Below are 27,912 nucleotides of genomic sequence, written 5' to 3'. Positions count from 1 at the left end.
AGGCCATTCCAAACATAAAAACATGAACAAGCTACTCCTCTCTGATCAGGAATTACAGCTTAAAAGTGTATTAAGGAATTCTCAATGCTAGCTTATAAGAGGAATAGGCCTCACAGTAGTGAAAAAAGAAATAGGTTGTATGTCAGTTTCAGGACAGGTAAAACATAAAACTAGATGTCCTACCTTTTATTTACATAGTACCCTCCCCTTTGGGCTACCCAGGGCCTTCCTTAGGGGTGACTTATTTGTAATAAAAGGGGAGTTTAAGGCTTGTCAAGAAGTTATAGATACAAAGTCGAAGTGACACACAGGCCCTGAAATGGCAAGCCTGAGATCTGTTTGAAAGGCTACTTGTATGTGTAGCATAGAAAAACATAGGAGAGCCCCTGGATCAAAATAGTAAGGAGAGCAGTGGAAACACAATAGCTAATAACAGGAACAGGCTCCCTAGAACATACTTTCAAAAAAGGTAACGTATCCATAAATACTCATGTCTCATAGACAAGTAATTTTCAAATGTTATCATAATTTTCAACGAGTATAAATCATTTGTATAAATAACATTTAAGTATCACACAATTACATAGAAGCCAGCAACAGTGGACATCAATTGTTATATAGCCCCATAAGCATGACGAGAGACAAGAAACATTGTGCATATCAAAAATAGAAGCAAAACGCAAACATAAATAAATACATCAATAATGAAACAACAGAAAAATATACAATGACATACATAGAATTACAATACATAACAATAACAAATACACAAGAAATGCGCCGACGCGCGTTTCGGAGGTGAGAAGTTTACAGCCAATTCCTTCATCAGGGCGCTGAGAAATAAATTGGAACAGTAGCCAACAGCCATCCGAGGTTCGTGCACAATTCCTGAATGTGCAATATAAGGGTCTCTATATGCATACGTACTACATAAGTCTGTAGGGACAACATGATATTTTGTAATTAAAATGAAATGCAGCATCAATAATTATTTTACAACAGAACATAGAAGGGAAATGAAATGTAAGAATGTATACAGAGATGGATATATATTCAGAATGTGTAACAAAGAACAGAGAATGTCATCTCCATAAGTGCAAAACCAGTAGAGCGATATGCCCAGTGCCAGACAGAAAGAGACCAAGTGCAATTAAAATGCAAGATGTGTAAAGAGATCCAAAATCCCAAGCAAAAATAGTGGGTCCACATACTTTTGGTATGGATAGAGGGCTGGTATCAGACTGAAAGGGCTACTTCACACAAGTAGATGTCAATAGGCTCCCATGCCAGCGAAGCTGCCAATAAAAGAATACAGTTCAGTACAAAAACAGATAGGGACAGCCATACATAACACTACATGAATCCAAGTCTATGTAGTAGAAAACACACACTCTTGAATTTAAGCGACAACCTAAGTGTCTAATTACGTATTTCCTATCTAGATAGAACAGAGTAATATCGCTGCAAGAATAATCACGCATCACATTTATACGAAGCCCTGCACCAGGTAGTCCGATAGCAGGTATTCCCAGGATACACTAGCACCTGAGAGGGGAAAGCTTACCCTCTGATGTACCGCAAAACAAATAAAGGGAGTCCAGGTATATGAATAAAGTTCCAGTGGTCGGAATGCGGACGGATCTAAGGAACTGAGAAAGGAATATAATATGAGTAAGGGCAGAGGTGGGGGAAAAACATACCACAGAGCAATTATAAAAAATGCAAGTGAAAATGAAAAGTATGACTTTCTGAGGAGTAACAACAAGACTTGGACTAAGGTAGGTGGTGAATAGCAATAGAGACAGGTGATGACGCTGGGATTAGTAATAATATTCCTCGACGGATATAAGAGGCTCTAAAAGAAATACAGATGTGGAAAATAGTGCCATAAAGCGTCTAAAGAGGAGCAGGACCAGTAACAGGGTTTACACAACACAACGGGGTGACTTACCGTCAATGGAAGTTCCACCTTGCAAAAATAGTAACCGGCTGGTCTTGAGCTGTCCAAGGGGAAGCAATAGAAAAGGGGCCACGAGCGGGGTCATATATATATGGAGATACTAGTGCCAAAACTATAGTAAAAAGAAAATACAAAACACCTGAGCACCAAGGGCCTGGACAGGTAACTACCCAATCACATAGATCAGAACAGGCGCAATGTTGGATAATAAGATTAGTCTACCTGGAGCTCCACAATGAGGTCAGGCAAGATGGGGCAGTGCCAAAATGGCATAAACAAAATATTGGATCAAGATGATCCAAACAAGAGCCATGTTGAATTGAGGGATAAGTCAAACCGAAGCACCACATTAAGGTCAGGATAGTCGACAAGGTAATAAAAATAGCAATAAACGGACCCTTACACGAAACTGGAGATGGAAAAAATGTGCCCTTCACAGATATAAACCAAAGAAAGATGGGGGAAAAAGTATCCAAAAGTTAAGAAGGATTAGCGAGTATAATGATCCAATAACAAAGTGACAATAGAAAAAAGGTAATAAAGAGACCACAGACCTCAAAGTAGGTCAAGCTGGCCTCACTGTCAGGAAAAGGAATGATCAGTATAAGCAGACATATGAATATTAGGGAAAGATGCTTACAGAAGGGCATTCTCCCATGGTATGTATTCATTCAGACCCCTGACGGCCGTCTGAAGGATGTAGATCCAAAACACTTCTCTTTTTCGTCTAAGGCCCTCAGTGTTTCCATCCTAAGGATGATGTATCTTCTCTAAAATGATCCACTTAAGGTCCTTTTCAGAGTGTTGATGTTCGTACTAATGCGTCACCAACGGAGCACCTATGCGCTTGTTTTTAATAGCCGATTTATGCTCACTGAATCTAACTCAAAATTCACGGCTGGTTTCACCAACGTACCTCTGATTACAGCGGCAAATAATGAGATATACAACATTGGAGGTCCTGCAGTTAGTCATTTCTTTAAGTTGGAATTTCTGTTTGCTCCATTGCAGTTCTGCAGTTACAATAGCAGAGTTGCACGCATGGCCATTGCCACATTTATGTGTGCCGCAGATGGGGTCCTTGCCTGTGATAGATCTTTGTGTCAACTGTCTTTTCTTGGGGTAAGTAGATTTGACTAAAGAGTTCCTAAGATTCTTATTCCTACGGAATGCAAAAATAGGTTTGGGCAGAGAGTTCTCCTGGTTGTTAGAATTCAAAATATGCCACTGGGAATTAATAATCTGGCGCAGCCTATTATCGCAATTGGACTGTCGGGTGATGCACACTAACTTGGTATCTTTAGTTTTAGGTTCGTTTTGAAAAAGGGCCTCCCTGTTATAGTATTTAGCCCTCTTATAGGCGTCCCTAATCAGTCTGCGGGGGTATCCTCTATTAACGAGTTTACTCTTCAGTTGTTCAGCATGTAGATCAAAATTCCTAATGTTGGTACAGTTTCTGCGTAATCGCAGAAACTGACTGGAGGGTATGCTATCTTTCTGACTACGAGGGTGAGAGCTATCATATTGAAAGAGAGTTTCTCGCCGTGGGCTTAGTCTACAGAGAAACCTATGTGGTATTGTCAATGGCCTGAATCCAAATATCAAGGAATTCAATCTTCTCTTTACTAATGTTAGGGCTAAATTTCAAATGGGGGTCACAAAGGTTAATCCATAGGATAAACTCAGTAAGTTGTTCTTCTGGGCCACTCCATATGAAAAAAATATTGTCAATAAAACAGTGCCAATGTTAGATGTTTTTATAGAATGGTGCAATTTCATTAAAAATGAGTCGGTCTTCAAACGCCCCATGAATAGATTAGCTATGTTTGGGGTGCAGGCAGCGCCCATACTGATGCCCTGAATCTGTTTATAAATGGTATTATCGAGTTCAAAGAAGTTCTCCTGCAATATTATGGCCAGACATTCTAAGATAAACAAGTTGTCTGCTTGACTGTCACTTTTCCCAAGGGTGCTTTTAACTGCTTCCAATGCTCCTCTTTGGGGAACATTAGTGTATGGCGCCTCAATATCCATAGAGACTAAAACATCAGTGTTGGGATTAAAAGTGATGCCTTCTATTTTACAGATAAGCTGGCCAGTGTCTCTGATGTAAGCAGGAAGGTCTGATACCAGGGGTTTTAAGAACACATCCACATATTTGGACAATGGTTCGGTTAAGGACCCAATAGTAGATACAATGGGTCTATAGGGTGGTTTAATAGTGTCTTTATGAGTTTTAGGGACACTGTAAAGAACCAGAATCCTATTCAATGGTTTATTAAGGTATTCAAATTCTTGAGTACAGATAGAGCCATTGTCCAATGCTCTCTAGGTAATGTTAAGTATTTCTGTTTTAATTCTCTGCTCAGGATTTGTGTTGACTTTGACATAGTGCTCAGGAATATCCAACATCTTCTGAATCTGTTCTTTATATTCAGTGCTGTCCAAGACTACGATGCCACCACCTTTGTCAATCGGATTAATGGTGACCTCCTTGTTAGATGACAATTTTTTAAGGGCATTGTGTTCCTCGAAGTTCAAATTATACGGAGGTTTAGCAATATGTTGAATCATAGTTTGAATCTTGTAGTAGACAATATTCTCAAAAATGCCCACCTCTGGTCCTACCTCCTCTAGGGTGGGAGTAAACGTGGAACTGGGACGTAGGCCTGTCTTATTGTCATTACCAGTCACGTTTGTGTGTACAAAAAAATCTAATCTTCCTAAAGAAAGACTGTATATCTCGGGTCAGTTCGAATTTGTTGACTTAAGTACGAGTACAAAAGAAAGCCCCCGTGAGAGTAGTTTGAGGGAGTGTTCATCTAATGCAGTGCTTGACAGGTTAAAGATAGGAATAGGATCAATATGTGAAAGTGTTGTCATTCTCTCCAATATTGGTTCCGTCTGGTCTGTAGATATTGTGGGGGGGGGGGGAGGGGGGGGGAAGGGGGGGGTTCTCTGAATGTTGATACTGTCCCCTGTTCTGAGTTGTGAACCTGGCCCGTTGGGTCCCTCGTCGATTTCCTAAAAAAAAATTATTTCTGGTGGGGCCTTCAAATGGTACTCTCCTGTTACCATACCCGTCCAGGGAATTGGGGCCAACCTCCCCGTCTGATTCAGAGGTGTCAGAGAAGGTCAACATTTTCTTACTAGACCAATGCTGGTAGTCTCTTTGGTAGGATTGGTCCCTGGTGGAGTTATAGTATTGGGCTCCTAAGTAGGGATAGACTTTTTCTTCAGTGAAATAGAGAATATCCTTTCTGACCTTATCAGTTTTTTTCTTTATGAGGTAGTCACTAAAATAATTGAGCTCTAAGTTAACCTCATCAAGTTTCTTTTTTGCATCCTCAACAGGGTTGTTTTCTTAAGAGTTTCCTCTATCTCAGCAATTTCTTTGAGGAGGGTCTCTACTACTTCCCTGGCTGTCTCAATGATAAGCATCATTAGATCCCTGGAGCACCTGTTCGCAATGAGTGACCATCTTTCCAGAAATTTCCTAATTTCTACGAACAAACTGTAAGGGTTCGCAGGATCTTCTGCAGGAGCGTCAGGAATCAGAAGAGTAAGTCTCCGTCCTCCCCTACGGCCCTCCGTCTCTATCAAACCCTAGAGAACCGGATGGCACGCCAGGGGAAAACAGGGTAACAAAACAAGGGAAGGAGGGTGTGACTTCAGAGGTGTGGCTGGTTGGTACCAAGGACGTGGTTCTTCTCTGTGCGTGCTGTAATAGAAAATTCTACTTTATACTACATATCACCTTATGCATTTCCCAGGCAGAGACAAGTCCCTAATCCACATACCACGGGGGTCTTGTTTAGCATAAGAGATGTCACCTCCACTGGATTAGTAAGGGACTAAGGACGAGGGGGGCAGGCGTGGAGCAAACCAACTTCTACTTCATATACCCTATAAGACAAACAATACAGTGAATGGTCTACCTAGAACATTAATGATGATACACAATTCTTTTCCCCCTCTTACTCACTAGGAAGATATACAACTGCGTCCCTCTATTTCCACATGGAATGTAATAGCAAAAGGTGTAGTGTGAATAGGATAACTCCTAGGGAGAAAGACAAAACAGTAATAATTATATTCACCCACCCCGTGTTAAATTCCTAAGTGCAAGAACAAAAGAGTAGCGCACAGCGCTGTTACCGTGCTTCAGAAGAACTCTGGTCACTATGGCGTGGTCCACGCTAGCGTCCCCTATGGATAAGTCGGTCTTCTGTTTCCAGGGGAGACCAGCACCACTGAAGGGAGGTGGGTAAATGGCTGAACAGGTGCAAGGAGGGAAAGGAAGTGTGTGGACTCAACTGAAGATATGAACCAACTTGGGCGTAATGAACTGTAGAGGAGTTTGGAAACGCTTCTCCTTAGTGAGGGAACCGAGGGCACAGTGCGGGGGATATGCTTGTGTCTACACCCAACCACCACCCAGGAGTGAGCACCCCCACGACACAGCAGCTCTGGGGAAGGTAGATTACTGGCACTCACTCCGAAATCCGCCGCAATTGGCGGGAATCAAAAAATGCTATTTAAGCAGGAGCGAGCCTCCAGATGGACGAGAGGCTCGCGAATCGCCGCAGTATGCTTCGTGAGCAAACGCGGGCCTCTAGATGACAGAGAGGCTCGCAATTTACGGCAATAACGTCTCTTCAGAAAGACTCAAAACACACGGGCAGAACCTGAGAAGGCTCGGCGCCGATTAGCGCGACAACGGAAACAGGAAGTACAATCCGGAAGTCAGGCAAGCTAAGCGAGGACGGAAACCAGGCATCCAGCTAGAACGCTAAGCGCGTTCGTATGCGTCTTTGGTCCTTATATACTGGACCGTCTATCGATTCGGATCCCGGGGCATGACAGCACACTCCCCCCACAGCGGTCCCCCCCCGCTTTGGGCTTGTTGGGATACTTCAAATGAAACTGGCGAACCAGACGAGGGGCGTGCACATTAGAAACCGGTTCCCACGTACGTTCCTCTACTCCGTATCCCTTCCAATGTATGAGATATTGGAGTGTATTCCGCACCACACGGGAATCTACAATGGATTCCACCTCATACTCAGAATCATCTGAAAGAGAGACCGGAGCCGGACGTCGTGGGAGTCGGGTACCAGGTTCAACGGGTTTTACCAAGGAAACATGGAACACGGGGTGTATCTTCATAGAAGCAGGCAGTTCCAATTTCAAGGCCACTGGGTTTATCACACTGTGTACCGTGTACGGGCCTATGTAAGTAGGGTTGAACTTGCGTGGACCACGAAGTGCCAGATGTTTAGTGGAAAGCCACACCTTATCCCCTGGTTCATAAATGGGTTCTAACCTTCGATGTTGATCGGCCCCTTCCTTATATCTTGTTTTTGCTGCGTCTAGGTTCACTAGAGTGTTCCTCTGTATGTCCTGTAGTCGAGATAGAAGCTCATTAGCCGATGGGGTAGGGCCGTCCGGGGAAACCCCTGTGGGTAACAACTTGGGATGAAACCCGTTAGCACAATAGAATGGTGAGTAGCCAGTCGAAGAATGGGGGTTGTTGTTGTAAGCAATTTCTGCCACCCACACCCATTCATCCCATTCCCCTGGATCCTGTAGAGCCTGAGTTCTTATGTATTGCTCAAAACATTGATTGACCCTTTCGGTCTGCCCATCTGACTGCGGGTGATGACTCGAGGACAACCTGACGTCTATCCCAAGTAATGAGCATAAGCCCCTCCAGAATCGTGCTACAAACTGGGCCCCCCTATCAGATATTAAGACAGAAGGACACCCATGTAGCCTGACGATCTCACGTAAAAACACTGATGCAAGTTCACTGGCAGTAGGTAACCCACGCAAGGGGACAAAATGAGCGGTTTTAGAAAACATATCCACCACCACTAGCAAGGTATTATGCTGAGTTTGAGTCATGGGCAGCTCCACAATGAAATCAAGGGACACGGTATGCCAGGGTCCAGGAGGAACAGGGAGAGGCAAGAGCAAACCCACGGGGTTTTGGCGGGAGATTTTAGCTTGGGCACATATATGGCACGTCTTGATGTACCCCACTATGTCTTTCAGCATGCTTGGCCACCAGAATCGCTCACGTATTACTTGTGTGGTCTTTTTGATCCCAGGATGGCCTGCCAAGGAATGTGAATGGTACCAATCCAATACCTGATGTTGCAGTTCCTCGGTGGGCAAGACCACACCCCCTTGTACACATACACATCCATCTTGAATGGTAGTTTCTTGAGTTCCTACGATGTCCTTCAACCCTGACGACATCTGGTGTTGCCGAACCTTGGCGAGAAACTTTTCTTCAGTAAGTATCCCCCCTACAATAGCCGCACTGGGAACAATGGTCGGGGTGTCTATGGGCAGATCTGGTTGATGAAAACCTAGGCGAGACAAGGTATCCGCCTTCCCATTTTTCCGTCCCGGACGGTAGTGAATACAAAAATCGTATTCGCAAAAGAATTGCGACCAACGTAATTGTCGCATAGACAAGGCCTTGGCGGACTTCAAATATTGGAGGTTACGGTGATCCGTTAGGACCGTTGTTTGATGCCTAGCCCCCAATAAATACTGACGCCATTCCTCGAAGGCCTTTTTGATCGCAAGAAGCTCTTTTTCACCCACAGCGTAGTTGTATTCTGCTGGGGTGAACTTATGTGAAAAATAGGCCACAGGGTGAGTTAGGCCGCTAACGGGGTCTGTTTGACTGAGAATCCCCCCTACAGCCACTTGCGAAGCATCGACCTCCACAACAAAGGGTAAGGCAGGATCCGGATGGTGAAGAACGGGGGCTCTGGTGAAGGCTAAACGCAACCGACGAAAGGCATCTTCAGATTCCCTAGACCAGGTATAACTGACACCCTTCTTCAAGAGAGCCGTAAGTGGTGATGCCAATTCCGAAAAATCTTTGATGAACCTTCTATAAAAATTGGCAAAACCCAAAAAACTCTGTAACTCCTTGACAGTATTGGGCGCCGGCCAAGAAAGAACTGCCTTCACCTTACCGGGATCCATAGCCAGACCCCATGGAGACACAACAAACCCGAGAAAGGGCACTTCTTGCGTGTGAAAGGTGCACTTCTCTAGTTTACAATACAACCTGTTGTCTTGGAGGCATTCTAAAACCTTCCGTACATGCAACACATGATCAGACAAGGAAACCGAGTAAATCAAGAGATCATCTATATAAGCTATGACAAACTCCTCCAGCATGTCTCTCAGCACTTCATTTATAAAAAATTGAAATGCTGCGGGAGCATTGCACAGCCCAAAGGGCATAACCAGATACTCGTACAACCCGTATTTGGTGCAAAAGGCTGTTTTCCATTCGTCTCCCTCCTTGACTCGCACAAGATGATAGGCTCCACGTAGGTCTAGTTTCGTGAAGTATTGTGCGCCTCGTACCTTGTCAAGGAGGGAGGAAATGAGGGGCAACGGGTAGCGATTCTTTATAGTAACCTGATTAAGCCGTCTATAATCAATGCAGCATCTCAAACCCCCCTCCCGCTTGGGAATGAAAAACAAGGAAGAAGAGGCCGGAGAACGCGAGGATCTGATGAACCCTTTTTCTAGCATGTCGTCCAGGTACTGTCTTAGATAGACGTTTTCCTTTTCCGTTAGCGAGTATACCCGACTGCACGGAATTCTAGCTCCTGCCTCCAAGTCTATACGGCAGTCATATGCTCTGTGAGGGGGTAGGATTTCTGCCTCTCGTGGATCAAATACAGCCTTCAGATCATTGTAGCATGTGGGTAACTCGGGCACCTGTTCCAATGTCTCCGAGGCACTATGTCCCAGAGTACCTGCTATCACTGCCTCCTGCCCTTGGATAGGTCGGAACGACAGGGTGGAATTCTCCCAATCAATGATGGGATTGTGGAGCTTTAACCATGGGATCCCTAATAAAACAGGAATATGCGGGGAATGGATCAGATCGAAGGATAGGTCTTCCTGATGATGGGGTTCGATACTCATATGTAGCTGTTCTGTTTGATGTGTTACTGGCCCTGAGCTAAGAGGTCTGCCATCAATAGCAGTAACCCTATTGCTGACGTCTTTCTTTATACATGGTATGAGATTGGTCTTAGCCCAATCAACATCCATATAATTCCCTGAAGCCCCAGAATCGATCATGATTCGTACATGAAGACCCTGATGCTCATGTACGATATATGCTGGGACGTAAAAGTGTGAGGTGGAAGCTATGTCCTGATCAACAGGGGAGACCGCATAACCTGTAATGCCCGGGAGCCTGGCCTCAAACGACCCCGGACCCTCTAGTTTCCCTGTCGGTTGATAGTGCTTGGCTTGACCGGGCAGGCCCTTACAAAATGACCGGCTTTACCACAATACATGCAGAGTTTCTCTGCTCGTCTTCTTTGTCTCTCTTCGAGTGTCAAAGGGCCTCGCACCATACCTATTTGCATAGGCTCACTCTCATCCACAGACTTGGGTAAATCGCTCTTCTTCTCCTTGGAAAGGACATACCGAGGTTCACCCTTTCCTCTTTCGTGTTTTCGCTCTCTTAGCCTGTGATCAATTTGGACTACCAAATCTATAAGGTCAGAACAAGAGGCGGGTAAATCTACTATTTGGGATAACGCGTCCTTTATGTCATCCCGCAACCCTCGGTAGAAGAGCGTACCACGCTTTTCCTCTGGCCAATTGGCCTCCACCACTAATCTCTGGAATGTAGTTATATATTGTACCAACTCATGACTGCCTTGCTTCAAGGCCAACAGCTCGGTATCCGCCGCATGAGTATACATGTGGCGATCGAATAATTTACGGAATTCTCTCCTAAAGGCTCCGTAATTATACAACAATGGGTCGTCTCTATCTACTAGGGGTATCGCCCAATCTGCTGCGGACCCGCTCAAATAAGATATGGCAAAGGCTACCCTGGACTGCTCCGTAGGAAAGCAGTTAGCCTTGCACGAAAAGTGCAACTGGCATTGGCTGAGGAAAGCGGCACATCTCGCTGCGTCTCCTGCAAAGCGCTCAGGTGGAGCTAGAGGAATGGACTGGGGAGTAGTGACTTGAATCACGGGTTGTTGGTTGGTGCTTCTCTCTCCTGCAGAGGCCACTCTCTGTTGACCCTGTAAAGTATCTACTCTGGCCGCCAAGGCCTGAGTTTCGGCCTGCAAATTGCCTATCATGTTGGCTACATCTGCCAACGTTACTGTTCCCAGGTCCATGACGCTCGGGCAGAACACACTGTTAGGCTTAGCGTTCTGTAAGGGTTCGCAGGATCTTCTGCAGGAGCGTCAGGAATCAGAAGAGTAAGTCTCCGTCCTCCCCTACGGCCCTCCGTCTCTATCAAACCCTAGAGAACCGGATGGCACGCCAGGGGAAAACAGGGTAACAAAACAAGGGAAGGAGGGTGTGACTTCAGAGGTGTGGCTGGTTGGTACCAAGGACGTGGTTCTTCTCTGTGCGTGCTGTAATAGAAAATTCTACTTTATACTACATATCACCTTATGCATTTCCCAGGCAGAGACAAGTCCCTAATCCACATACCACGGGGGTCTTGTTTAGCATAAGAGATGTCACCTCCACTGGATTAGTAAGGGACTAAGGACGAGGGGGGCAGGCGTGGAGCAAACCAACTTCTACTTCATATACCCTATAAGACAAACAATACAGTGAATGGTCTACCTAGAACATTAATGATGATACACAATTCTTTTCCCCCTCTTACTCACTAGGAAGATATACAACTGCGTCCCTCTATTTCCACATGGAATGTAATAGCAAAAGGTGTAGTGTGAATAGGATAACTCCTAGGGAGAAAGACAAAACAGTAATAATTATATTCACCCACCCCGTGTTAAATTCCTAAGTGCAAGAACAAAAGAGTAGCGCACAGCGCTGTTACCGTGCTTCAGAAGAACTCTGGTCACTATGGCGTGGTCCACGCTAGCGTCCCCTATGGATAAGTCGGTCTTCTGTTTCCAGGGGAGACCAGCACCACTGAAGGGAGGTGGGTAAATGGCTGAACAGGTGCAAGGAGGGAAAGGAAGTGTGTGGACTCAACTGAAGATATGAACCAACTTGGGCGTAATGAACTGTAGAGGAGTTTGGAAACGCTTCTCCTTAGTGAGGGAACCGAGGGCACAGTGCGGGGGATATGCTTGTGTCTACACCCAACCACCACCCAGGAGTGAGCACCCCCACGACACAGCAGCTCTGGGGAAGGTAGATTACTGGCACTCACTCCGAAATCCGCCGCAATTGGCGGGAATCAAAAAATGCTATTTAAGCAGGAGCGAGCCTCCAGATGGACGAGAGGCTCGCGAATCGCCGCAGTATGCTTCGTGAGCAAACGCGGGCCTCTAGATGACAGAGAGGCTCGCAATTTACGGCAATAACGTCTCTTCAGAAAGACTCAAAACACACGGGCAGAACCTGAGAAGGCTCGGCGCCGATTAGCGCGACAACGGAAACAGGAAGTACAATCCGGAAGTCAGGCAAGCTAAGCGAGGACGGAAACCAGGCATCCAGCTAGAACGCTAAGCGCGTTCGTATGCGTCTTTGGTCCTTATATACTGGACCGTCTATCGATTCGGATCCCGGGGCATGACACAAACCAGGTATGTTTCTTATTCTATGAGTCCATTAGGAATAACACCAGCTTTGAGGTATTCCGCATGGGACTCTGTTCTCTTGTCTTTCTTCTTTAGATTAAGAAGTTTCACCCATTCATCGTTGTTAGTTTTGTTGGTAGAAAAGGGGCGGTTAGACGATGAGCTTTGCCCGAGAAGTCTGGAGAAATCTTCGTCAGTGAATCTGAATGTTTTAATGCTATCCATGGAATGAGAGAATCGATCCAAGGTAGCAGTAAGATGATATACAAAGGGCCAGTGGAGATATACTGGGCAGAGTGTAATGGAGAAACTGGGAAAAATAAAACAAAATTAATTCAAATGTGACAAGGAAATAAATAAATAAATATACAAGGTTACCTAAAACAAAATAGAGAAGAAAGAAAGGAAAACACAGATCAACAAGCAAAGAAGCTCCGGTAAAACAGAAACAAAAACTAACAACCCTCACAGCAACGTGCTGGGAACATCATAGAACAAGCATTGGCATAGCCAATAGGTATCGCTTTTGGGACCTTATAAGTAGTTCGTTATGCAGCACAATATCCTTGGTGCAACAACATCAACTGTTGCATGGCTAAACACTTATTAGGTCCCAAATGCGAGACCTATTGGCTATGCCAATGCTTATTATGGTTTAGCATTGTTTGACTGGCTGGCTTGTCGTCACTCTTGGAATCTCATTTGTGTTAATTGTCCAGTGAAATATTGTGTAATTTTGTCTTCACCACGTTAACTTTTGCGGCTCATAACATTTCTTAAAGGCGGATGTCATGTCAGTTGTGTACACTGTGCTGTGTTTTGTGTGTATGCCTTCTTATCTCACCACTTGCAACACAACCTTCATCTCACGGCTCCAGTGTACAACAAACGTCTGGTGTGAGGGGACAGCTCAACACTTCCGCCGGAGTCTGCTCAGCTCTCGGCCTTTCTCTTTGCTTCCGTATTGTAGACCGAGATGTTGTCTGGTTATAGGAACGCACCGATAGTTACCGTCTATTATCCAACACACCCCTAACTGAAGCCAGGCCTACGTCGGGGAACTGTGTTGGCAGCACTCTGACAGCCACGTGGCTTTGATGCAGAGGTGTGTGCACGAGGCTGTGGGGGGGGGGGGCAGGAGGGCATTATAGCGTAGGCGGTTAGTAAGGCAACTTCTACGTGTAATAGAAAGGCGTTCTATAGGAAGTGTTGGGTCGAAGGTGATCTTTGGGTCCGATGAGAGCCACTGATTGCAGATCGGACGTTGGGTGTGTGTCGCGAGGTGTGTGTAATGATTTGATGGTCCCGCCACACGCCCCCCTCACCTCGCTGGGCATCACACACGACATAACAGGCCTGCTCATATAGGTTCAAAACTAAAGCACGCATTCCAGGGACACGCCCTGCCCAGAGTACATTGCTGTCTGTGGGAGGGCTTATGGCTGCTCAGCGCTCCCTAAAAAGGTAATGTGTGCTCTATAGATGCTATAGTGTTTATGTAGTAGGGAGGAGTGTGTCCCAGCAGACCTGGTGCTGCCGAAGCAGTAATGCGCACGTCTGCCTCCCGAGAGCGGTGCAGGGTTAGTAGTGATGAGACGGTCCATTAAAAACCACATAAACTTAGAGTCTCCGTCCTGCTGCTTGTCGGTTTAGTGTCGCATATGGATTTCACCTGAAAATGTCTGTATTGAAGTACAGCTGGGAGGGTGTAATAGGCAAGGGGTTATACTACAGACTCGCAAACCTGAGTGTTTTGCTGTTTGCCCAGCGGTATTTGCTTGCTTCTGTTGTTGAATGTCTGCTTTAGGCTAGCGCCACGAAGCTACCAGGAAAGAATGAGAAAGCACAACTTTTTCTTTTATCCAGTATAGTGTCCTGTATCCGATGCACATTGCATTTTGAGCAGGGGCCCGATTCGGACTGCAGGAGAGGGTAGATTAATCTAGAACACACTGTCCCTGTGCAGTGTTGGCATTCTAAGGATGCAAGCCTTCCCTTGTTGACTGTTTTTAAATGGACGCCGACACACTGCTCTAGGCTCGACCTAACAATGGAGGAGTATTCGAACATAACAAGCATTGGCCGCGCGCGAAGGTGAAAGCAGCGCGGCGGGGGAGGGGAGGGGTGGAGGAGCGTTGAGGAAGCAATCAAGTGAGAGGAAAGACAGATAAATCTGGCGGTTGCGCGCGTGAACGCAAGCGCTAGGCCAGCCAAAGCAGCTTGTGGTAGCACTTTTTAAAGCCCATACTAAATGTCTCTCCAAGCAGCACATGCGCTAGCTCAGGCGAGACCTAAAAACATAGGAGGGCCCCTGGATCAAACTTGTAGGGAGAGCAGGGGAAACACAATAGCTAACAACAGGAACATTCTCCCTAGAACATACGTTCAAAAAAGGTAACGTATCCATAAATACTCATGTCCCAAAGACAAGTAATTTTGAATTGTTATTTTAATTTTCAACGAGTATAAATCATTTGTATAGATAACATTTAAGTATCACACAATTACATAGAAGCCAGCAACAGTGGACATCAATTGTTATATAGCCCTATAAGCATGACGAGAGACAAGAAACATTGTGCATATCAAAAATAGAAGCAAAACGCAAACATAAATAAATACATCAATAATGAAACAACAGAAAAATATACAATGACATACATAGAATTACAATACATAACAATAACAAATACACAAGAAATGTACCGACGCGCGTTTCAGAGGTGAGAAATTTACAGCCAATTCCTTCATCAGGGAGCTGAGAAATAAATCGGAACAGTGGCCAACAGCCGTCCGAGGTTCGTGCACAATTCCTGAATTTGCAATATAAGGGGCTCTATATGCATACGTACTACATAAGTCTGTAGGGACAACAAGATATTTTATAATTATAAGGAAATACAGAATCAATAATTATTTTACAACGGAGCATAGAAGGGAAAGGAAATGTAAGAATATATAAAGGGATGGATATATAATCAGAATGTGTAACCTCCACCCTTACTCACATTATATTCATTTCTCAGTTCCTTAGATCCCTCAGCATTCCGACCACTGGATCTTTATTCATATACCTGGACTCCCTTTATTTGGTTTGCGGTACATCAGAGGGTAAGCCTTCCCCTCTCAGGTGCTAGTCTATCCTGGGAATACCTGCTATCAGACTACCTGGTCCAGGTCTTCGCATAAATGTAACGCGTGATTATTCTTGCAGCGATATTACTCTGTTCTATCTAGATAGCAAATACGTGATTAGACACTTAGGTCGCCGCTTATATTCAAGCGTGTGTGTATTGTACTACATAGACTTGGATTCATGTAGTGTTATTTATAGCTGTTCCTATCTGTTTGTGTATTGAACAGTATTCTGTTATTGTCAACTTTGCTGGCATGGGAGCCTATCGACCTCTACTTGTGTGAAGTAGCCCTTTCAGTCTGATACCAGCCCTCTATCCATATCAGAAGTATCTGGACCCACTATTTTTGCTTGAGATTTTGGATCTCTATACACATCTTGGATTTTTATTGCACTTGATCTCTTTCTCTCTGGCACTGGGCATATTGCTCTACTGGTTTTACACTTATGGAGATGACATTCTTTGTTACACATTTTGATTATATATCCATCTCTGTATATATTCTTACATTTCCTTTCCCTTCTATGCTCTGTTGTAAAATAATTATTGATGCTGCATTTCATTTTAATTATAAAATATCTTCTTGACCCTACAGACTTATGTAGTATGTATGCATATAGAGACCCTTATATTGCACATTCCGGTATTGTGCACGAACCTCGCATGGCTGTTGGCCACTGTTCCAATTCATTTCTCAGCGCCCTGATGAAGGTATGCAATAAAAGCAGACTGAGCTCAGCGTCCATGTGCATGAAACAACTCCACTGGCTACCCATGCGACAGAGGGCAGTGTTCAAGCTACTCAGCCACGCACATAAGGCCCTACACCGCAGTGGACCTAGAAGTTTACAGAATAAAATCGAATTCTATGCTCCTACAAGGTGCTTACGGTCACTTTACCAAGCGCAAGCCAGGATAAAGCGCATAAGGAAAGTGAGGGCAGGTGGGAGCTCGTTCCCATATATGGCAGCAAAAAAGTGGAGCGAACTACCTCAAGACCTACGTCTTACAGCAGATTATCTGTTTTTAGGAAAAAGCTCAAAACCCATTTGTTTCCTAGGCCCTAATATCTGTCAGATCCACCACTCTCGCCGGTAACTGTACAACGAATTCTTGCTACCTAGCGCTGTTAGTGCTCTATAAATAAATAAAATAAATAAGGAATTGGCTGTAAACTTCTCAACTCCGAAACGCGTGTCGGCGCATTTCTTGTGTATTTGTTATTGTTATGTATTGCAATTCTATGTATGTCATTGTATATTTTTCTGTTGTTGCCTTATTGATTTATTTATTTAGGTTTGTGTTTTGCTTCCATTGTTGATATGCACAATGTTTATTGTCTCTCGTCATGCTTATGGGGCTCCATAACAATTGCTGTCCACTGTTGCTGGCTTCTATGTAATTGTGTGATACTTGAATGTTATTTATACAAATGATTCATACTAGTTGAAAATTATAATAAAATTTGAAAATTACTTGTGTATGGGACATGAGTATTTATAGATACGTTACCTTTTTTGAAAGTATGTTCTAGGGAGACTGTTCCTGTTGTTAGCTACTTGTGTGTGTAGCCCAGCAGTGCAGCAGGCCCACTAGTCGCATTTAATTTACAGTCTCTGGGTATATGGTATACCACTTTACAAGGGACTTACAGGTAAATTAAATATATCAAACAGGTGTAAGTCTATCATAACATGTTTATGGGAGAGAGCACATACACTTAGCATTGGTTAGCAGTGGTAAAGTGCTCAGAGTCCTAAAACCAGAAAAAAAATAGTACGGAAAAATAGAGGGCAGGAGGGGGGCAGGCAAAAAGTTGGGGGAGGACCACCCTAAGGCTGTCAGTTCTAACAATCCATTCTTTAAATTTTAGCATATGAATTGTTGTTAAGTTGGTGCACAATGAAAAATCATTGTACGGTGCAGCTCAGTTGTAGGCTCTGTGCATTGTGAGTGTTAGAAGAACCTACAAACCTTACATATCACTGTGACCAGAAGGGTCTACCGAATGTAACAGTAGATATCGACCATTGTAACAAGAAGTTACATATGAAAACGTTGTCACAAATGGATGTTTTTTTCCCTGCACATTTTCATTATTTATTTTATTTTAGCAGTTTCTTTAGGAAAACCTAGAGGGATCTACGCAAATCACCCCCAGCTGAATTCAGAAGTGCCTACTTTTCATAAATGTAAAGTTTTCTGCGATCACCCATGAGTTTCACATCTGTTTTCACCACAAACTCAAAGCAGGCTAAAACCACAAAAAGTAGGAAAAATTGACTACCTTCTAGAAAAATGCAACAAAAAAAAGTGGTTTAAAAAAAGTCCCGAACTGTGGGAGGATGGTGATCCTAGCACAGCAAACAAGAACTTATCCTCATTTTTCTTACAAAAAAACAAAAAGTAGCTTTATTTGTTCTATTTTTCAGTTTCCTGCAGGGGAATTAATAAACCCTGGTGCAAATTTGGCATGGATAACCTTTGTGGAAAAAACGTGTTGTGTTCTTGTTCAGCTTGCTAGAGAATCTACATTGGAATTCCCAAGTGGAATGCTTGTGAACTCGATGAGGTCACGGGTAGGAGTGAGACAGTCAGAGGCAGTTGGAGTTGCTTTGGGTCTTTACTTGGCGTTACTGCCCCTCTTTTATTCACCTGTGTTTTGCCTACATTAAACATAACTTGTCTTCGAACATGTCGAGTGCAGTTGCTTCATTTTACTGGAGAGGAGTTGCTGGCTCCTACTCACGCCTTTGGCAGCCATATGCTGTTCGAACCTTGATTTTGTTTCTGCCATGGAGCTGCAGAGAGCTTTTCAATGGAAAGACCAGTCTTTCTTCACCCATGTAGCGGGACAGCTTCTGCGGCAGCTGTGTTTTTTTCTGCTTCTGTTAATCGACAGCATCCGAACATGCTAACATTTTGCCTCCGCCATGTTTACTGTTTGAAATGCGCCGCACTACGTTTTGCACAGCCTACTATGCCTCATCATACTATTGTGCGGCTATCTTGATTTGGCTTATTTTGTTTGAAATTAATGACTGCTTTGATATACTTGCATGAAATTCTGTTCTGTTTTAGGAAGGACTATCCGTGATCTACTCATCTTCAACCAAGTGATTTTTTTGCACAGTATACTTATGTGCAGCCATTGTGAAAAAGTTGAACTGGGATTTACTTGCCAACCACCTTGTGTTATGGTTGCAGCTCTTTTGGAATGTTCTCTTATTTTCTTGGTGGCACATCATGTATTCACTAGTGTGTAAGAGTTATACAATAGTATACTTTTGAACTGTTGTATAATATATCATGCACGCTATCATGCCACTGTTTCCTTTTTTACAACTGCCTGGAGAACCACCTATCAGGAATATGAGGAAGCAGTCTAACGTTTAATATAATATTAAACCACTTAATCTTGTTAGACAACACCATTTTTTTGCTAGAGAACAGTCTGGATCTGAGTCTATTAACATATGTAGCCCTTTACATATTTGGCAGCGAAAAGAGAATGTGGTAACTTCATAGATCAACTGATAAGCGATCAGTAAGTCACCAGATGCTTTAATGTGAGACTTCATGAACGTCTTCTCACCTGCAAGAACCATTCACTTGATGAAACTATTGACATAGCCAATAGCATTCAGAATTCTAAAGAATATTTGAAAGAACTGAGCAAAACATCAGATGACACAATTTCTCTCATTAAGAAAAAGAAACCTGGAGTTGCTAATTTTTCAACTGGAACTTTCTCACAACAGAAGAACAAAGCGTCATCTGATTATTCATGCTTTAGATGTTGATCTAAAACACATGTTGCCTCTTCCAAGCAATGTCATGCATTAGAAAAGGAATTTAATAAATGCCATGTATAGGTCATTTTGCTAGAGTCTGTAGGGCCATGAAGAAAACTAAAGTTAATTCTGTCTTAGCTGATGATCAGAATTGTCTCTCTAAAGGAATACACAACATTATTTTGTGTTGAAGTGCATGAGAAAGTTGTACCTGTCTGCAAAGAGTGTATTTGAAATTTTGAAGTGGGTGGGGCTACTATCCCACTTTTAGCAGATTCTGGTTCAAATATCACTGTTTTTCCAAAGCACATCATTTGTGAAAGAAGACTTTTGTGTGAACTCTTAACTCCTGACATTGATCCTGGGGGTTACAATGGGGTCAAGATACATTCATAAGGATATTTTGAAACTTCTATTTAATTAAAAGAACGTACTGTTGTGGGTAAGGTGTATGTTTCTGTTAAAAGACCTGGTAATATAGCTTGGTACCATCAGAGGTTTCTCAGCATGGTTCTGAGATGGGTTATCCTCAAATTATTTCTGTGAGTGATGCTGAAAATCGGTCTATAAATTTAGAATCAATAATAGAATAAGATTGTTGTTTTCAAAGAAGAACTTGATATGGTGAGCAATTTTTATTTTATTATTAAAGTAAAGCAAGAGAGCTTGCCAGTAAAGAATAAATGATGTGGTGTTCCATTAAGCCTTATATCAGGACTGAGTGAACTTCTAAAGAACGTATCTAAAGATGGAATGATTGAACCAACAGATTCCACCTAATGGTTATCTCCAGTTGCAGTAGCACGAAAAATGAACACTGAAATCAGAATGTCTATATACCTGAGAAGACGTTATCAAAATCACATGGGTAGATGGTCACTCTCTTCCTAGGATAGATTAACTAATAACATCTTTGAGCGGGGCATCCATTTTTCTAAACTGGACATGTGTTCCTCTTATTACCAGGTGACTCTAACCCAGTAATCTAGGCATCGTACTGCTTTTGTTACCACAGGCTGTGTTTTCCAGTTTTGTAGAATGCTGTTTGAGACGTTCCAAACAGTGATTGAGTCAATTTTGCTTGCTATTCTGGGTGGATCAATCTTCCAGGAAGATATTTTGGTTGCTGGGAAGTATAAAGCTGAAGAAAACAATAGAGCGGGTTTGGTTTTAACAGCAACATCAGTTTAAGGCAGAGGAAGGACAAATGTTTGTTTAGAGAGGAGGAGGTTGAATACTTAGGACATGTGGACTCGAGCAAGGGAATTTCACCCAGACCCGGGGGCAGATTCACAAGACACTTGCGCCACTTTTGCGTCACTTTTCCCATGTTAAAATTGACGCAAAAGTGGCACAAGGTGCTTGTAAATCCCCCCCTCCCCCCCCGGTGTTTTGAGAGCACTTGTTTTTAGGTCTCGTCTGAGACAGCGCTTTAGCGCTGCTCTGGCGAGACTTATAGTAAGCGAGATTTGGAAGTGCAAACAGTGGCTTTTCAGGCCTCCAAATACAGTGCATGTGCCCTGGGCGCGCGCACCATTTGGCAGCCTGAAAAGCACTGCCTGATCACTTGCTTTGATGTCCTCAGTGAGCCACGCGGCCACTGAGGACATCAAAGTGCACACCATTTGCCACCCCCTTGTTTTTTCCTTTGATCCCTATCTTTCCCTTCCTCAATCTCACCCTCTCCCTGCCTTTTACAACTGCGGCCCGCACCACTATGCCCGCCCCCACTCCCCCCTCCCACTCCCTCCTCGTCAGCTTCAGTGCGCCCTTGTTCTCTGTCTCCCAAACATCATCCAGCAAGATGCCATGGCTGGTTTCACTTTCTTTGTTTAATCACTGTGGCCTTTTATTTACCCCTCCCACCTGCCAAACAGCATCCAGCAGCATTCACCATGGCTTTTTATTTATGTAATAGTGCGCCCGTAATGCTAGTTCATGATAAGCAGTGACCATGTGCGTGATGTGCGTGTAAGAGAGAGAACAAGGTGGGGTTGGTATCCGAGCAAAGAAGTATTTCCGTTTATTCGCTCGGGTGTGGCATAAAGTCCACATTTTACTTCTAGCACAGATTATCTGATGCACTCATTCGCCAGCAACCACGTATTCATTATCAATTTAACATCAACAAGTTTTGTAAAGTGCGTCTAATCGCCCCCAAGGGTAACCAGGCGCTGAGGCTGCTGCGGTGGGGGTTTCAGTTGAACAGTCAGGTCTCGAGTCTTTTCCAGTCCTGAGCTTTCGTTTAATAATGTGATGCATTGTGGGAGCCGTAGTCCTGCCTCACTGGAGTTGCACCAGTGGGATTAACAGATCTGCTAACAGTGATTTATAAAGTGAAAGGGCTGGGGCACGAGCCCCAGTGTTGCAGTTACTGGCGGCCTCGTGGGGCAGCACGTGGTGCACTAGTTAAAAGCCGGGCGCTTAACAGTGGTGGTGTAAGCGCACCAGCTAATGGCACCAAGCTGTAGGCTGAGAATGTGATCTGAAATAGCGGACTCTATTCTGCCTTTCTGTGTGTCTCTAGACCCATGTTGTGCTGGTAAATGGTATTATATTCAGTGTTTAACCCATTAGCAGTGAGATGCTTGTATTTCATGTACTGCTGCATGCCTCACACTGCTGCATGCCTCACACTGCTGCATGGCTCACACTGCTGCATGCCTCACACTGCTGCATGCCTCACACTGCTGCAAGCCTCACACTGCTGCACGCCGCACACTGCTACACAAAACACTGCTACACAAAACACTGCTGCACGCCACACACTGCTGCACGCCACACACTGCTGCACGCTGCACAATGCTACACGAAACACTGCTGCACGGCACACACTGCTGCACAGCACACACTGCTGCACGCCACACACTGCTGCATTACTCACTGCTGCATGCTGCACGACACTGCTGCACGCCACACACTGCTGCACGCCTCACACTGCTGCACACCTCACACTGCTGCACGCCACACACTGCTGCACGCCACACACTGCTGCACGCCGCACACTTCTGCAAGCCACACACTACTGCACGCCGCACACTGCTGTATGCTGCACACTGCTACACGAAACATTGCTGCACGCCACACACTACTACTGCTGCACGCCGCACACTACCGCACGCCACACACTGCTTCGCACACTGCTGCATTACACAGCTGCATGCCGCACACTGCTGCACGCCTCACACTGCTGCACGCCTCACACTGCTGCACGCCGCACACTGCTGCACGCCGCACACTGCTGCATGCCGCACACTGCTGCACGCCTCCCACTGCTGCACGCCTCCCACTGCTGCACGCCTCCCACTGCTGCACGCCGCACAATGCTACACGAAACACTGCTGCACGGCACACACTGTTGCACGGCACACACTGTTGCACGCCGCACACTGCTGCACACTGCTGCACGCAGCACACTGCTGCACGCCGCACACTGCTGCACGCTGCTGCACGCCACACAGTGCTGCATGCCTCACACTGCTGCATGCCTCACACTGCTGCATGCCTCACACTGCTGCACGCCTCACACTGCTACACGCCTCACACTGCTGCATGCCTCACACTGCTGCACGCCATACTGTTGCACGCCTCACACTGCTGCATGCCTCACACTGCTACACAAAACACTGCTGCACGCCTCACACTGCTGCACGCCTCACACTGCTGCATGCCGCACACTGCTGCATGCCGCACACTGCTGCACGCCGCACAATGCTACACGAAAAACACTGCTGCACGCCACACACTGCTGCATGGCACACACTGCTGCACACTGCTGCATTACTCACTGCTGCATGTTGCACGACACTGCTGCACGCCTCACACTGCTGCACGCCTCACACTGCTGCACGCCGCACACTGCTGCACGCCGCACACTACTGCCCGAAACAATGCTGCACGCCACACACTGCTGCACGAAACACTGCTGCACGCCACACACTGCTGCACACTGCTGCACGACACTGCTGCACACTGCTGCACGACACTGCTGCATGCTGCACGACACTGCTGCATGCTGCCCGACACTGCTGCATGCTGCCCGACACTGCTGCATGCTGCACGACACTGCTGCACGCCGCACACTGCTGCACACCGCTGCACGCCACACAGTGCTGCATGCCTCACACTGCTACACAAAACATTGCTGCACGCCACACACTGCTACTGCTGCACGCCGCACGCTACCGCACGCCACACACTGCTTCGCACACTGCTGCATTACACAGCTGCATGCCTCACACTGCTGCACGCCTCACACTGCTGCCCGCCTCACACTGCTGCCCGCCTCACACTGCTGCACGCCGCACAATGCTGCACGCCGCACAATGCTACACGAAACACTGTTGCACGGCACACACTGTTGCACGGCACACACTGTTGCACGCCGCACACTGCTGCACGCCGCACACAGCTGCACACTGCTGCACGCCGCTGCACGCCACACAGTGCTGCATGCCTCACACTGCTGCACGCCTCACTGCTGCACGCCTCACTGCTGCACGCCTCACTGCTGCATGCATCACACTGCTGCACGCCTCACACTGCTGCATGCCTTACACTGCTGCACGCCTCACACTGCTGCACGCCTCACACTGCTGCACGCCATACTGTTGCACGCCTCACACTGCTGCACGCCTCACACTGCTGCATGCCTCACACTGCTACACAAAACACTGCTGCACACCTCACACTGCTGCACGCCACACACTGCTGCACGCCGCACACTGCTGCATGCCTCACACTGCTACACAAAACACTGCTGCACACCTCACACTGCTGCACGCCACACACTGCTGCACACCGCACACTGCTGCACGCCGCACAATGCTACACGAAAAACACTGCTGCACGCCACACACTGCTGCATGGCACACACTGCTGCACACTGCTGCATTACTCACTGCTGCATGTTGCACGACACTGCTGCACGCCTCACACTGCTGCACGCCTCACACTGCTGCACGCCGCACACTGCTGCACGCCGCACACTGCTGCACGCCTCACACTCCTGCACGCTGCACACTGCCGCACGCCGCACACTACTGCACGAAACACTGCTGCACGCCACACACTGCTGCACGACACTGCTGCACACTGCTGCACGACACTGCTGCACGCTGCACGACACTGCTGCACGACACTGCTGCACGCTGCACGACACTGCTGCATGCTGCACGACACTGCTGCATGCTGCACGACACTGCTGCACACCGCACACTGCTGCACGCCATACAGTGCTGCATGCCTCACACTGCTACACGAAACACTGCTGCACGCCACACACTGCTGCACGCCGCACACTGCTGTACTCCACACACTGCTGCACTCCACACACTGCTTTTAGGCGAGTTTATGCTACTGACATTGTAAATGACAATGCCTTTTATTTGTTTTAAAACCAAAACATAAATAAAAGGCATTGTAATTTTGCAATGCCAATAGCTCAAACTCTTATAAATGCGAGACCTATTGCATTGCAAATGCTTGTTCTTTTATATAACTCTGCTTGTTCCCAAAAGCCGGGAAGATGATCAGCCTGTTTTGCATTCTGTCCATCAAGTGTTGTTTTTACAATTAGCACAGAAACCCAGCAATGTTTCCTTTACTTCCCACAAACTCTAAAATGTAGCTATATAGTGGCTATTTTATCGATTCCCGCCAGGAAAATCTACAACCCTGAACACCGTTAGATTATCCAGGATGTTGGGGAAAAGGGACACAAATTTGGCAACAAAACCTTTTGTGGAAAAAAGTTATGAAGGTTTAACCACGTCGACGAGGTACCCCTTACATCCAAAAAACAGGGGGAAAGCCCGAACAGTCTAAAAGTTAAGAATCATGCCCAGGACTTAGCAGAATTTATTTTGAAATGTAAATAGATGGCAGGTATTAACTCAGGGAAAGGTGGCAACCCTATCGAAACCCTTCATATTAAGTGAAAAGTCGGATAATTCACCCTATGACGTAGTTGGAAAAGACGCATCCTCATCCACTAAATGCCACATGGCAATGTATTTAAGTCCCAAATTAAGGTACACGGAAACTAGCATGAAGGCTGTAGCTTGCGTCAGCTTTGAGGAGTGAGAATTCCTTACGGTGTACTCTGACGGTGGGAACCGTGTCGCTATCCCTCAAAGACCGCAGAGCAGGGCTTCGTAAGCAAGCGGAATAAAGTTACGTGTGTCCAGACATAGCGCTCCAGTGTTCCGATAGTTGAAGAGAAAGGCAAACCCGTCAAAGTTACACCATAGCACAAAGCAAACACCCAAGCTCGCAGTACAACAGGACAATAGCGGCCTTATAAGACTTCGGGATTTGCAAAAAAAAATAAATGTATTTTTGGCTCCTTTTCGTTTTTACCGTTATATAGCGCGAACTCAACCCGAAAGAATTTGAGCTCGTTACAAGAGCTCTGTTACACAACACATTTTTGTAGGTAGGAAAATTAAGTGCTTTGCCCAGAATCATAGGATTTTGAGCCCACGCTGAAACTCGAACACGATTCCTCCGTTACAAAGTCGGCAACTCTGGCCATTACGCCACATTATCTCCCGCTCTTACATTTTCCTTTAATTGATTGAATTCAATATGCTTCGTAATGAATAAAAAATAGCATCGTGCATTCGAAAGTTGGGAAGTTTCCCCCCTGCGTAAGCAGGCACCTGGCTCAATTAAGTCATCTCTAAACAGAATTACTATCTCACAAAATCCAACATACTCCCATTCAAAGATGGCCGCCGTAAACCCGTCTGCCGTAAACCCGTCTGCCGTATTCAGCACGCTCATGCATTCGACTGTTTACCAATGCGGCAAACCGAGGGCTGTTCTGACTGCCTCCAGCTTTCCGGGCGGTGGCGGCTACTTGGTCACGTGAGTGGCTCGTCACGCAGGGCGGAGCTCCGCGGGCCCAGCCGCCGCCGAGGTCTCTGCGCTTCCGTCTGAAGCTGGGAAGGAGGAAGCACAGCCTGGACAAGATGGAGTCGGAGTCTGTGATCGAGGACAAGACTATCGAGCTGATGGTGAGTCAGTGGCTCAGACAACAGCTACCACTGAGGTCCTATGATCGCAGTCGGTTGCGTCTGTTAGGAGCTGGACATTAGTGACGCATGCTTTTGCCCGGTTGGAGGTTGCCGGCCTTCTGTCTTACAGCTACTGAATCCGTCTCCAAGTCAGGGATCTTACACTACAGTGTGGATTGTCCTCTCTACTCATCCAGTGGGGTGTTCTTGTCCAGTCTGGGCCTTCCCTTCTTCTGCTGAGGAGTTATTTTTCTTCCCTTAGATGTTGGGTTTTCATTTTCCTCCTCTTCCAATAGAAAGAGGAGTGCAGTGGAGGCATATTTCCTAACTTGATCGAGGCAGCCCCCCCTGCCTCTCCGGTATATGAGAGTCTTTCCATTTCCCGTTGGGGGATCGATTCCCTTCCTTATTTAGTGGGGGGGGGGGGGGGGGGGGGTGTCCTCTTATTCCATCTTCCTCTATGTGGAACCTTTCTTTTGCCCACCGGGAAAGGCCTCTACCACCATAAATCGGTAGTTTCCTTCAAAAGCCAGTCGCTGGTCACACAAAGGTGGTTGTCTCTTTCCTTCAGAGGTGATGTTTGGGGTCCGGTTTTGTACCTTGCTCTTTTCACCTTTATGTATTGGCAGCGACATTATATTGTACTACCTTGCCCATCCTTTACTCGGAAAACAAACGTGAGAGAGTGCATGGTGTTTGAAGGTATATCCCTTGAACCCTGCATGGGAAATCTGACTGGTGGGGAACGTCTTTGAGAATCTGGGTCCTCTTCTATGGCAGGCAAAGAAGCACAGTTTGACGCATGTCCAGCGGTTCTAGAGGGTGAGACAAATAATCTTAATCGTTTTCCTAGTGGCGGCCTAATTTAAGTTCTATTAAATAACAGGTGTTCAAACCCTTAATCAAAAATGTTTGGATTATGGTTTTTGTTTTAGAGCTTAAAAGGGCTCTGAAAAGCAAGCACACATTTAATAGACGGTTCCTTATATCTCTATTTGTGTTGACTTATTGTAATCATTCTTCCTATTTGTCGATGCACTTTCTACTTATTATATCATGCGACTAAGTTCATAGGAGCAAACTGCATTGACAACATTTACAACTAAATAGGATTAACGCTTTACCCATCACTAATATTATTGTAAACTGCTCTTATATGTATGGTCTCATGTTCATGTGCCTTTGTGTTTTTGTGCGCTGTCAACTGGTATATCTAGAATCCGATGACAAACTACATGTTTGTTGATTGTAAGTTTAATTTTTTACCCCGCCCATTACGTAGAAAGCCACCTGCCATGCTAAATGTTGTCATTTGTTTGAAAGGCTAGTTACCAGATCGCTTGGAAACATAATATGTTCCATTGGTACACCTTCAAATGTTTTTGCGTGAAAGTTTTACCACCAACAGTTGGGTAGCTCTAG

The 27,912-nt window shown here is 45.6% G+C and overlaps 1 protein-coding gene and 1 long non-coding RNA gene across 2 annotated transcripts in view; one reads left to right on the top strand and one right to left on the bottom strand.

Moving 5' to 3' along the window:
- Positions 1 to 798: 798 nt before the first annotated feature.
- On the bottom strand, positions 799 to 26,319 carry LOC146810857 (uncharacterized). Its single transcript, XR_014966637.1, has 4 exons — positions 26,190 to 26,319; positions 1,565 to 1,649; positions 1,212 to 1,295; positions 799 to 936 (listed from the first exon to the last, which is right to left on the bottom strand). It is a non-coding gene; the product is annotated as an uncharacterized LOC146810857 (long non-coding RNA).
- The window catches only part of FBXW11 (F-box and WD repeat domain containing 11), a 540,498-nt gene continuing 538,796 nt past the window's right edge, over positions 26,211 to 27,912 (top strand). The window contains exon 1 of the mRNA XM_085617878.1: positions 26,211 to 26,490. Within this exon, the coding sequence (XP_085474004.1) occupies positions 26,446 to 26,490 (45 nt within the window). The 5' untranslated portion in view covers positions 26,211 to 26,445. The remainder of the gene's footprint in view (positions 26,491 to 27,912) is intronic.

This window comes from Triturus cristatus, chromosome 7 (assembly GCF_964204655.1).
Source record: "Triturus cristatus chromosome 7, aTriCri1.1, whole genome shotgun sequence".
Lineage (NCBI taxonomy): Eukaryota > Metazoa > Chordata > Amphibia > Caudata > Salamandridae > Triturus > Triturus cristatus.
This window is presented reverse-complemented; position numbering and strand designations above follow the sequence as displayed.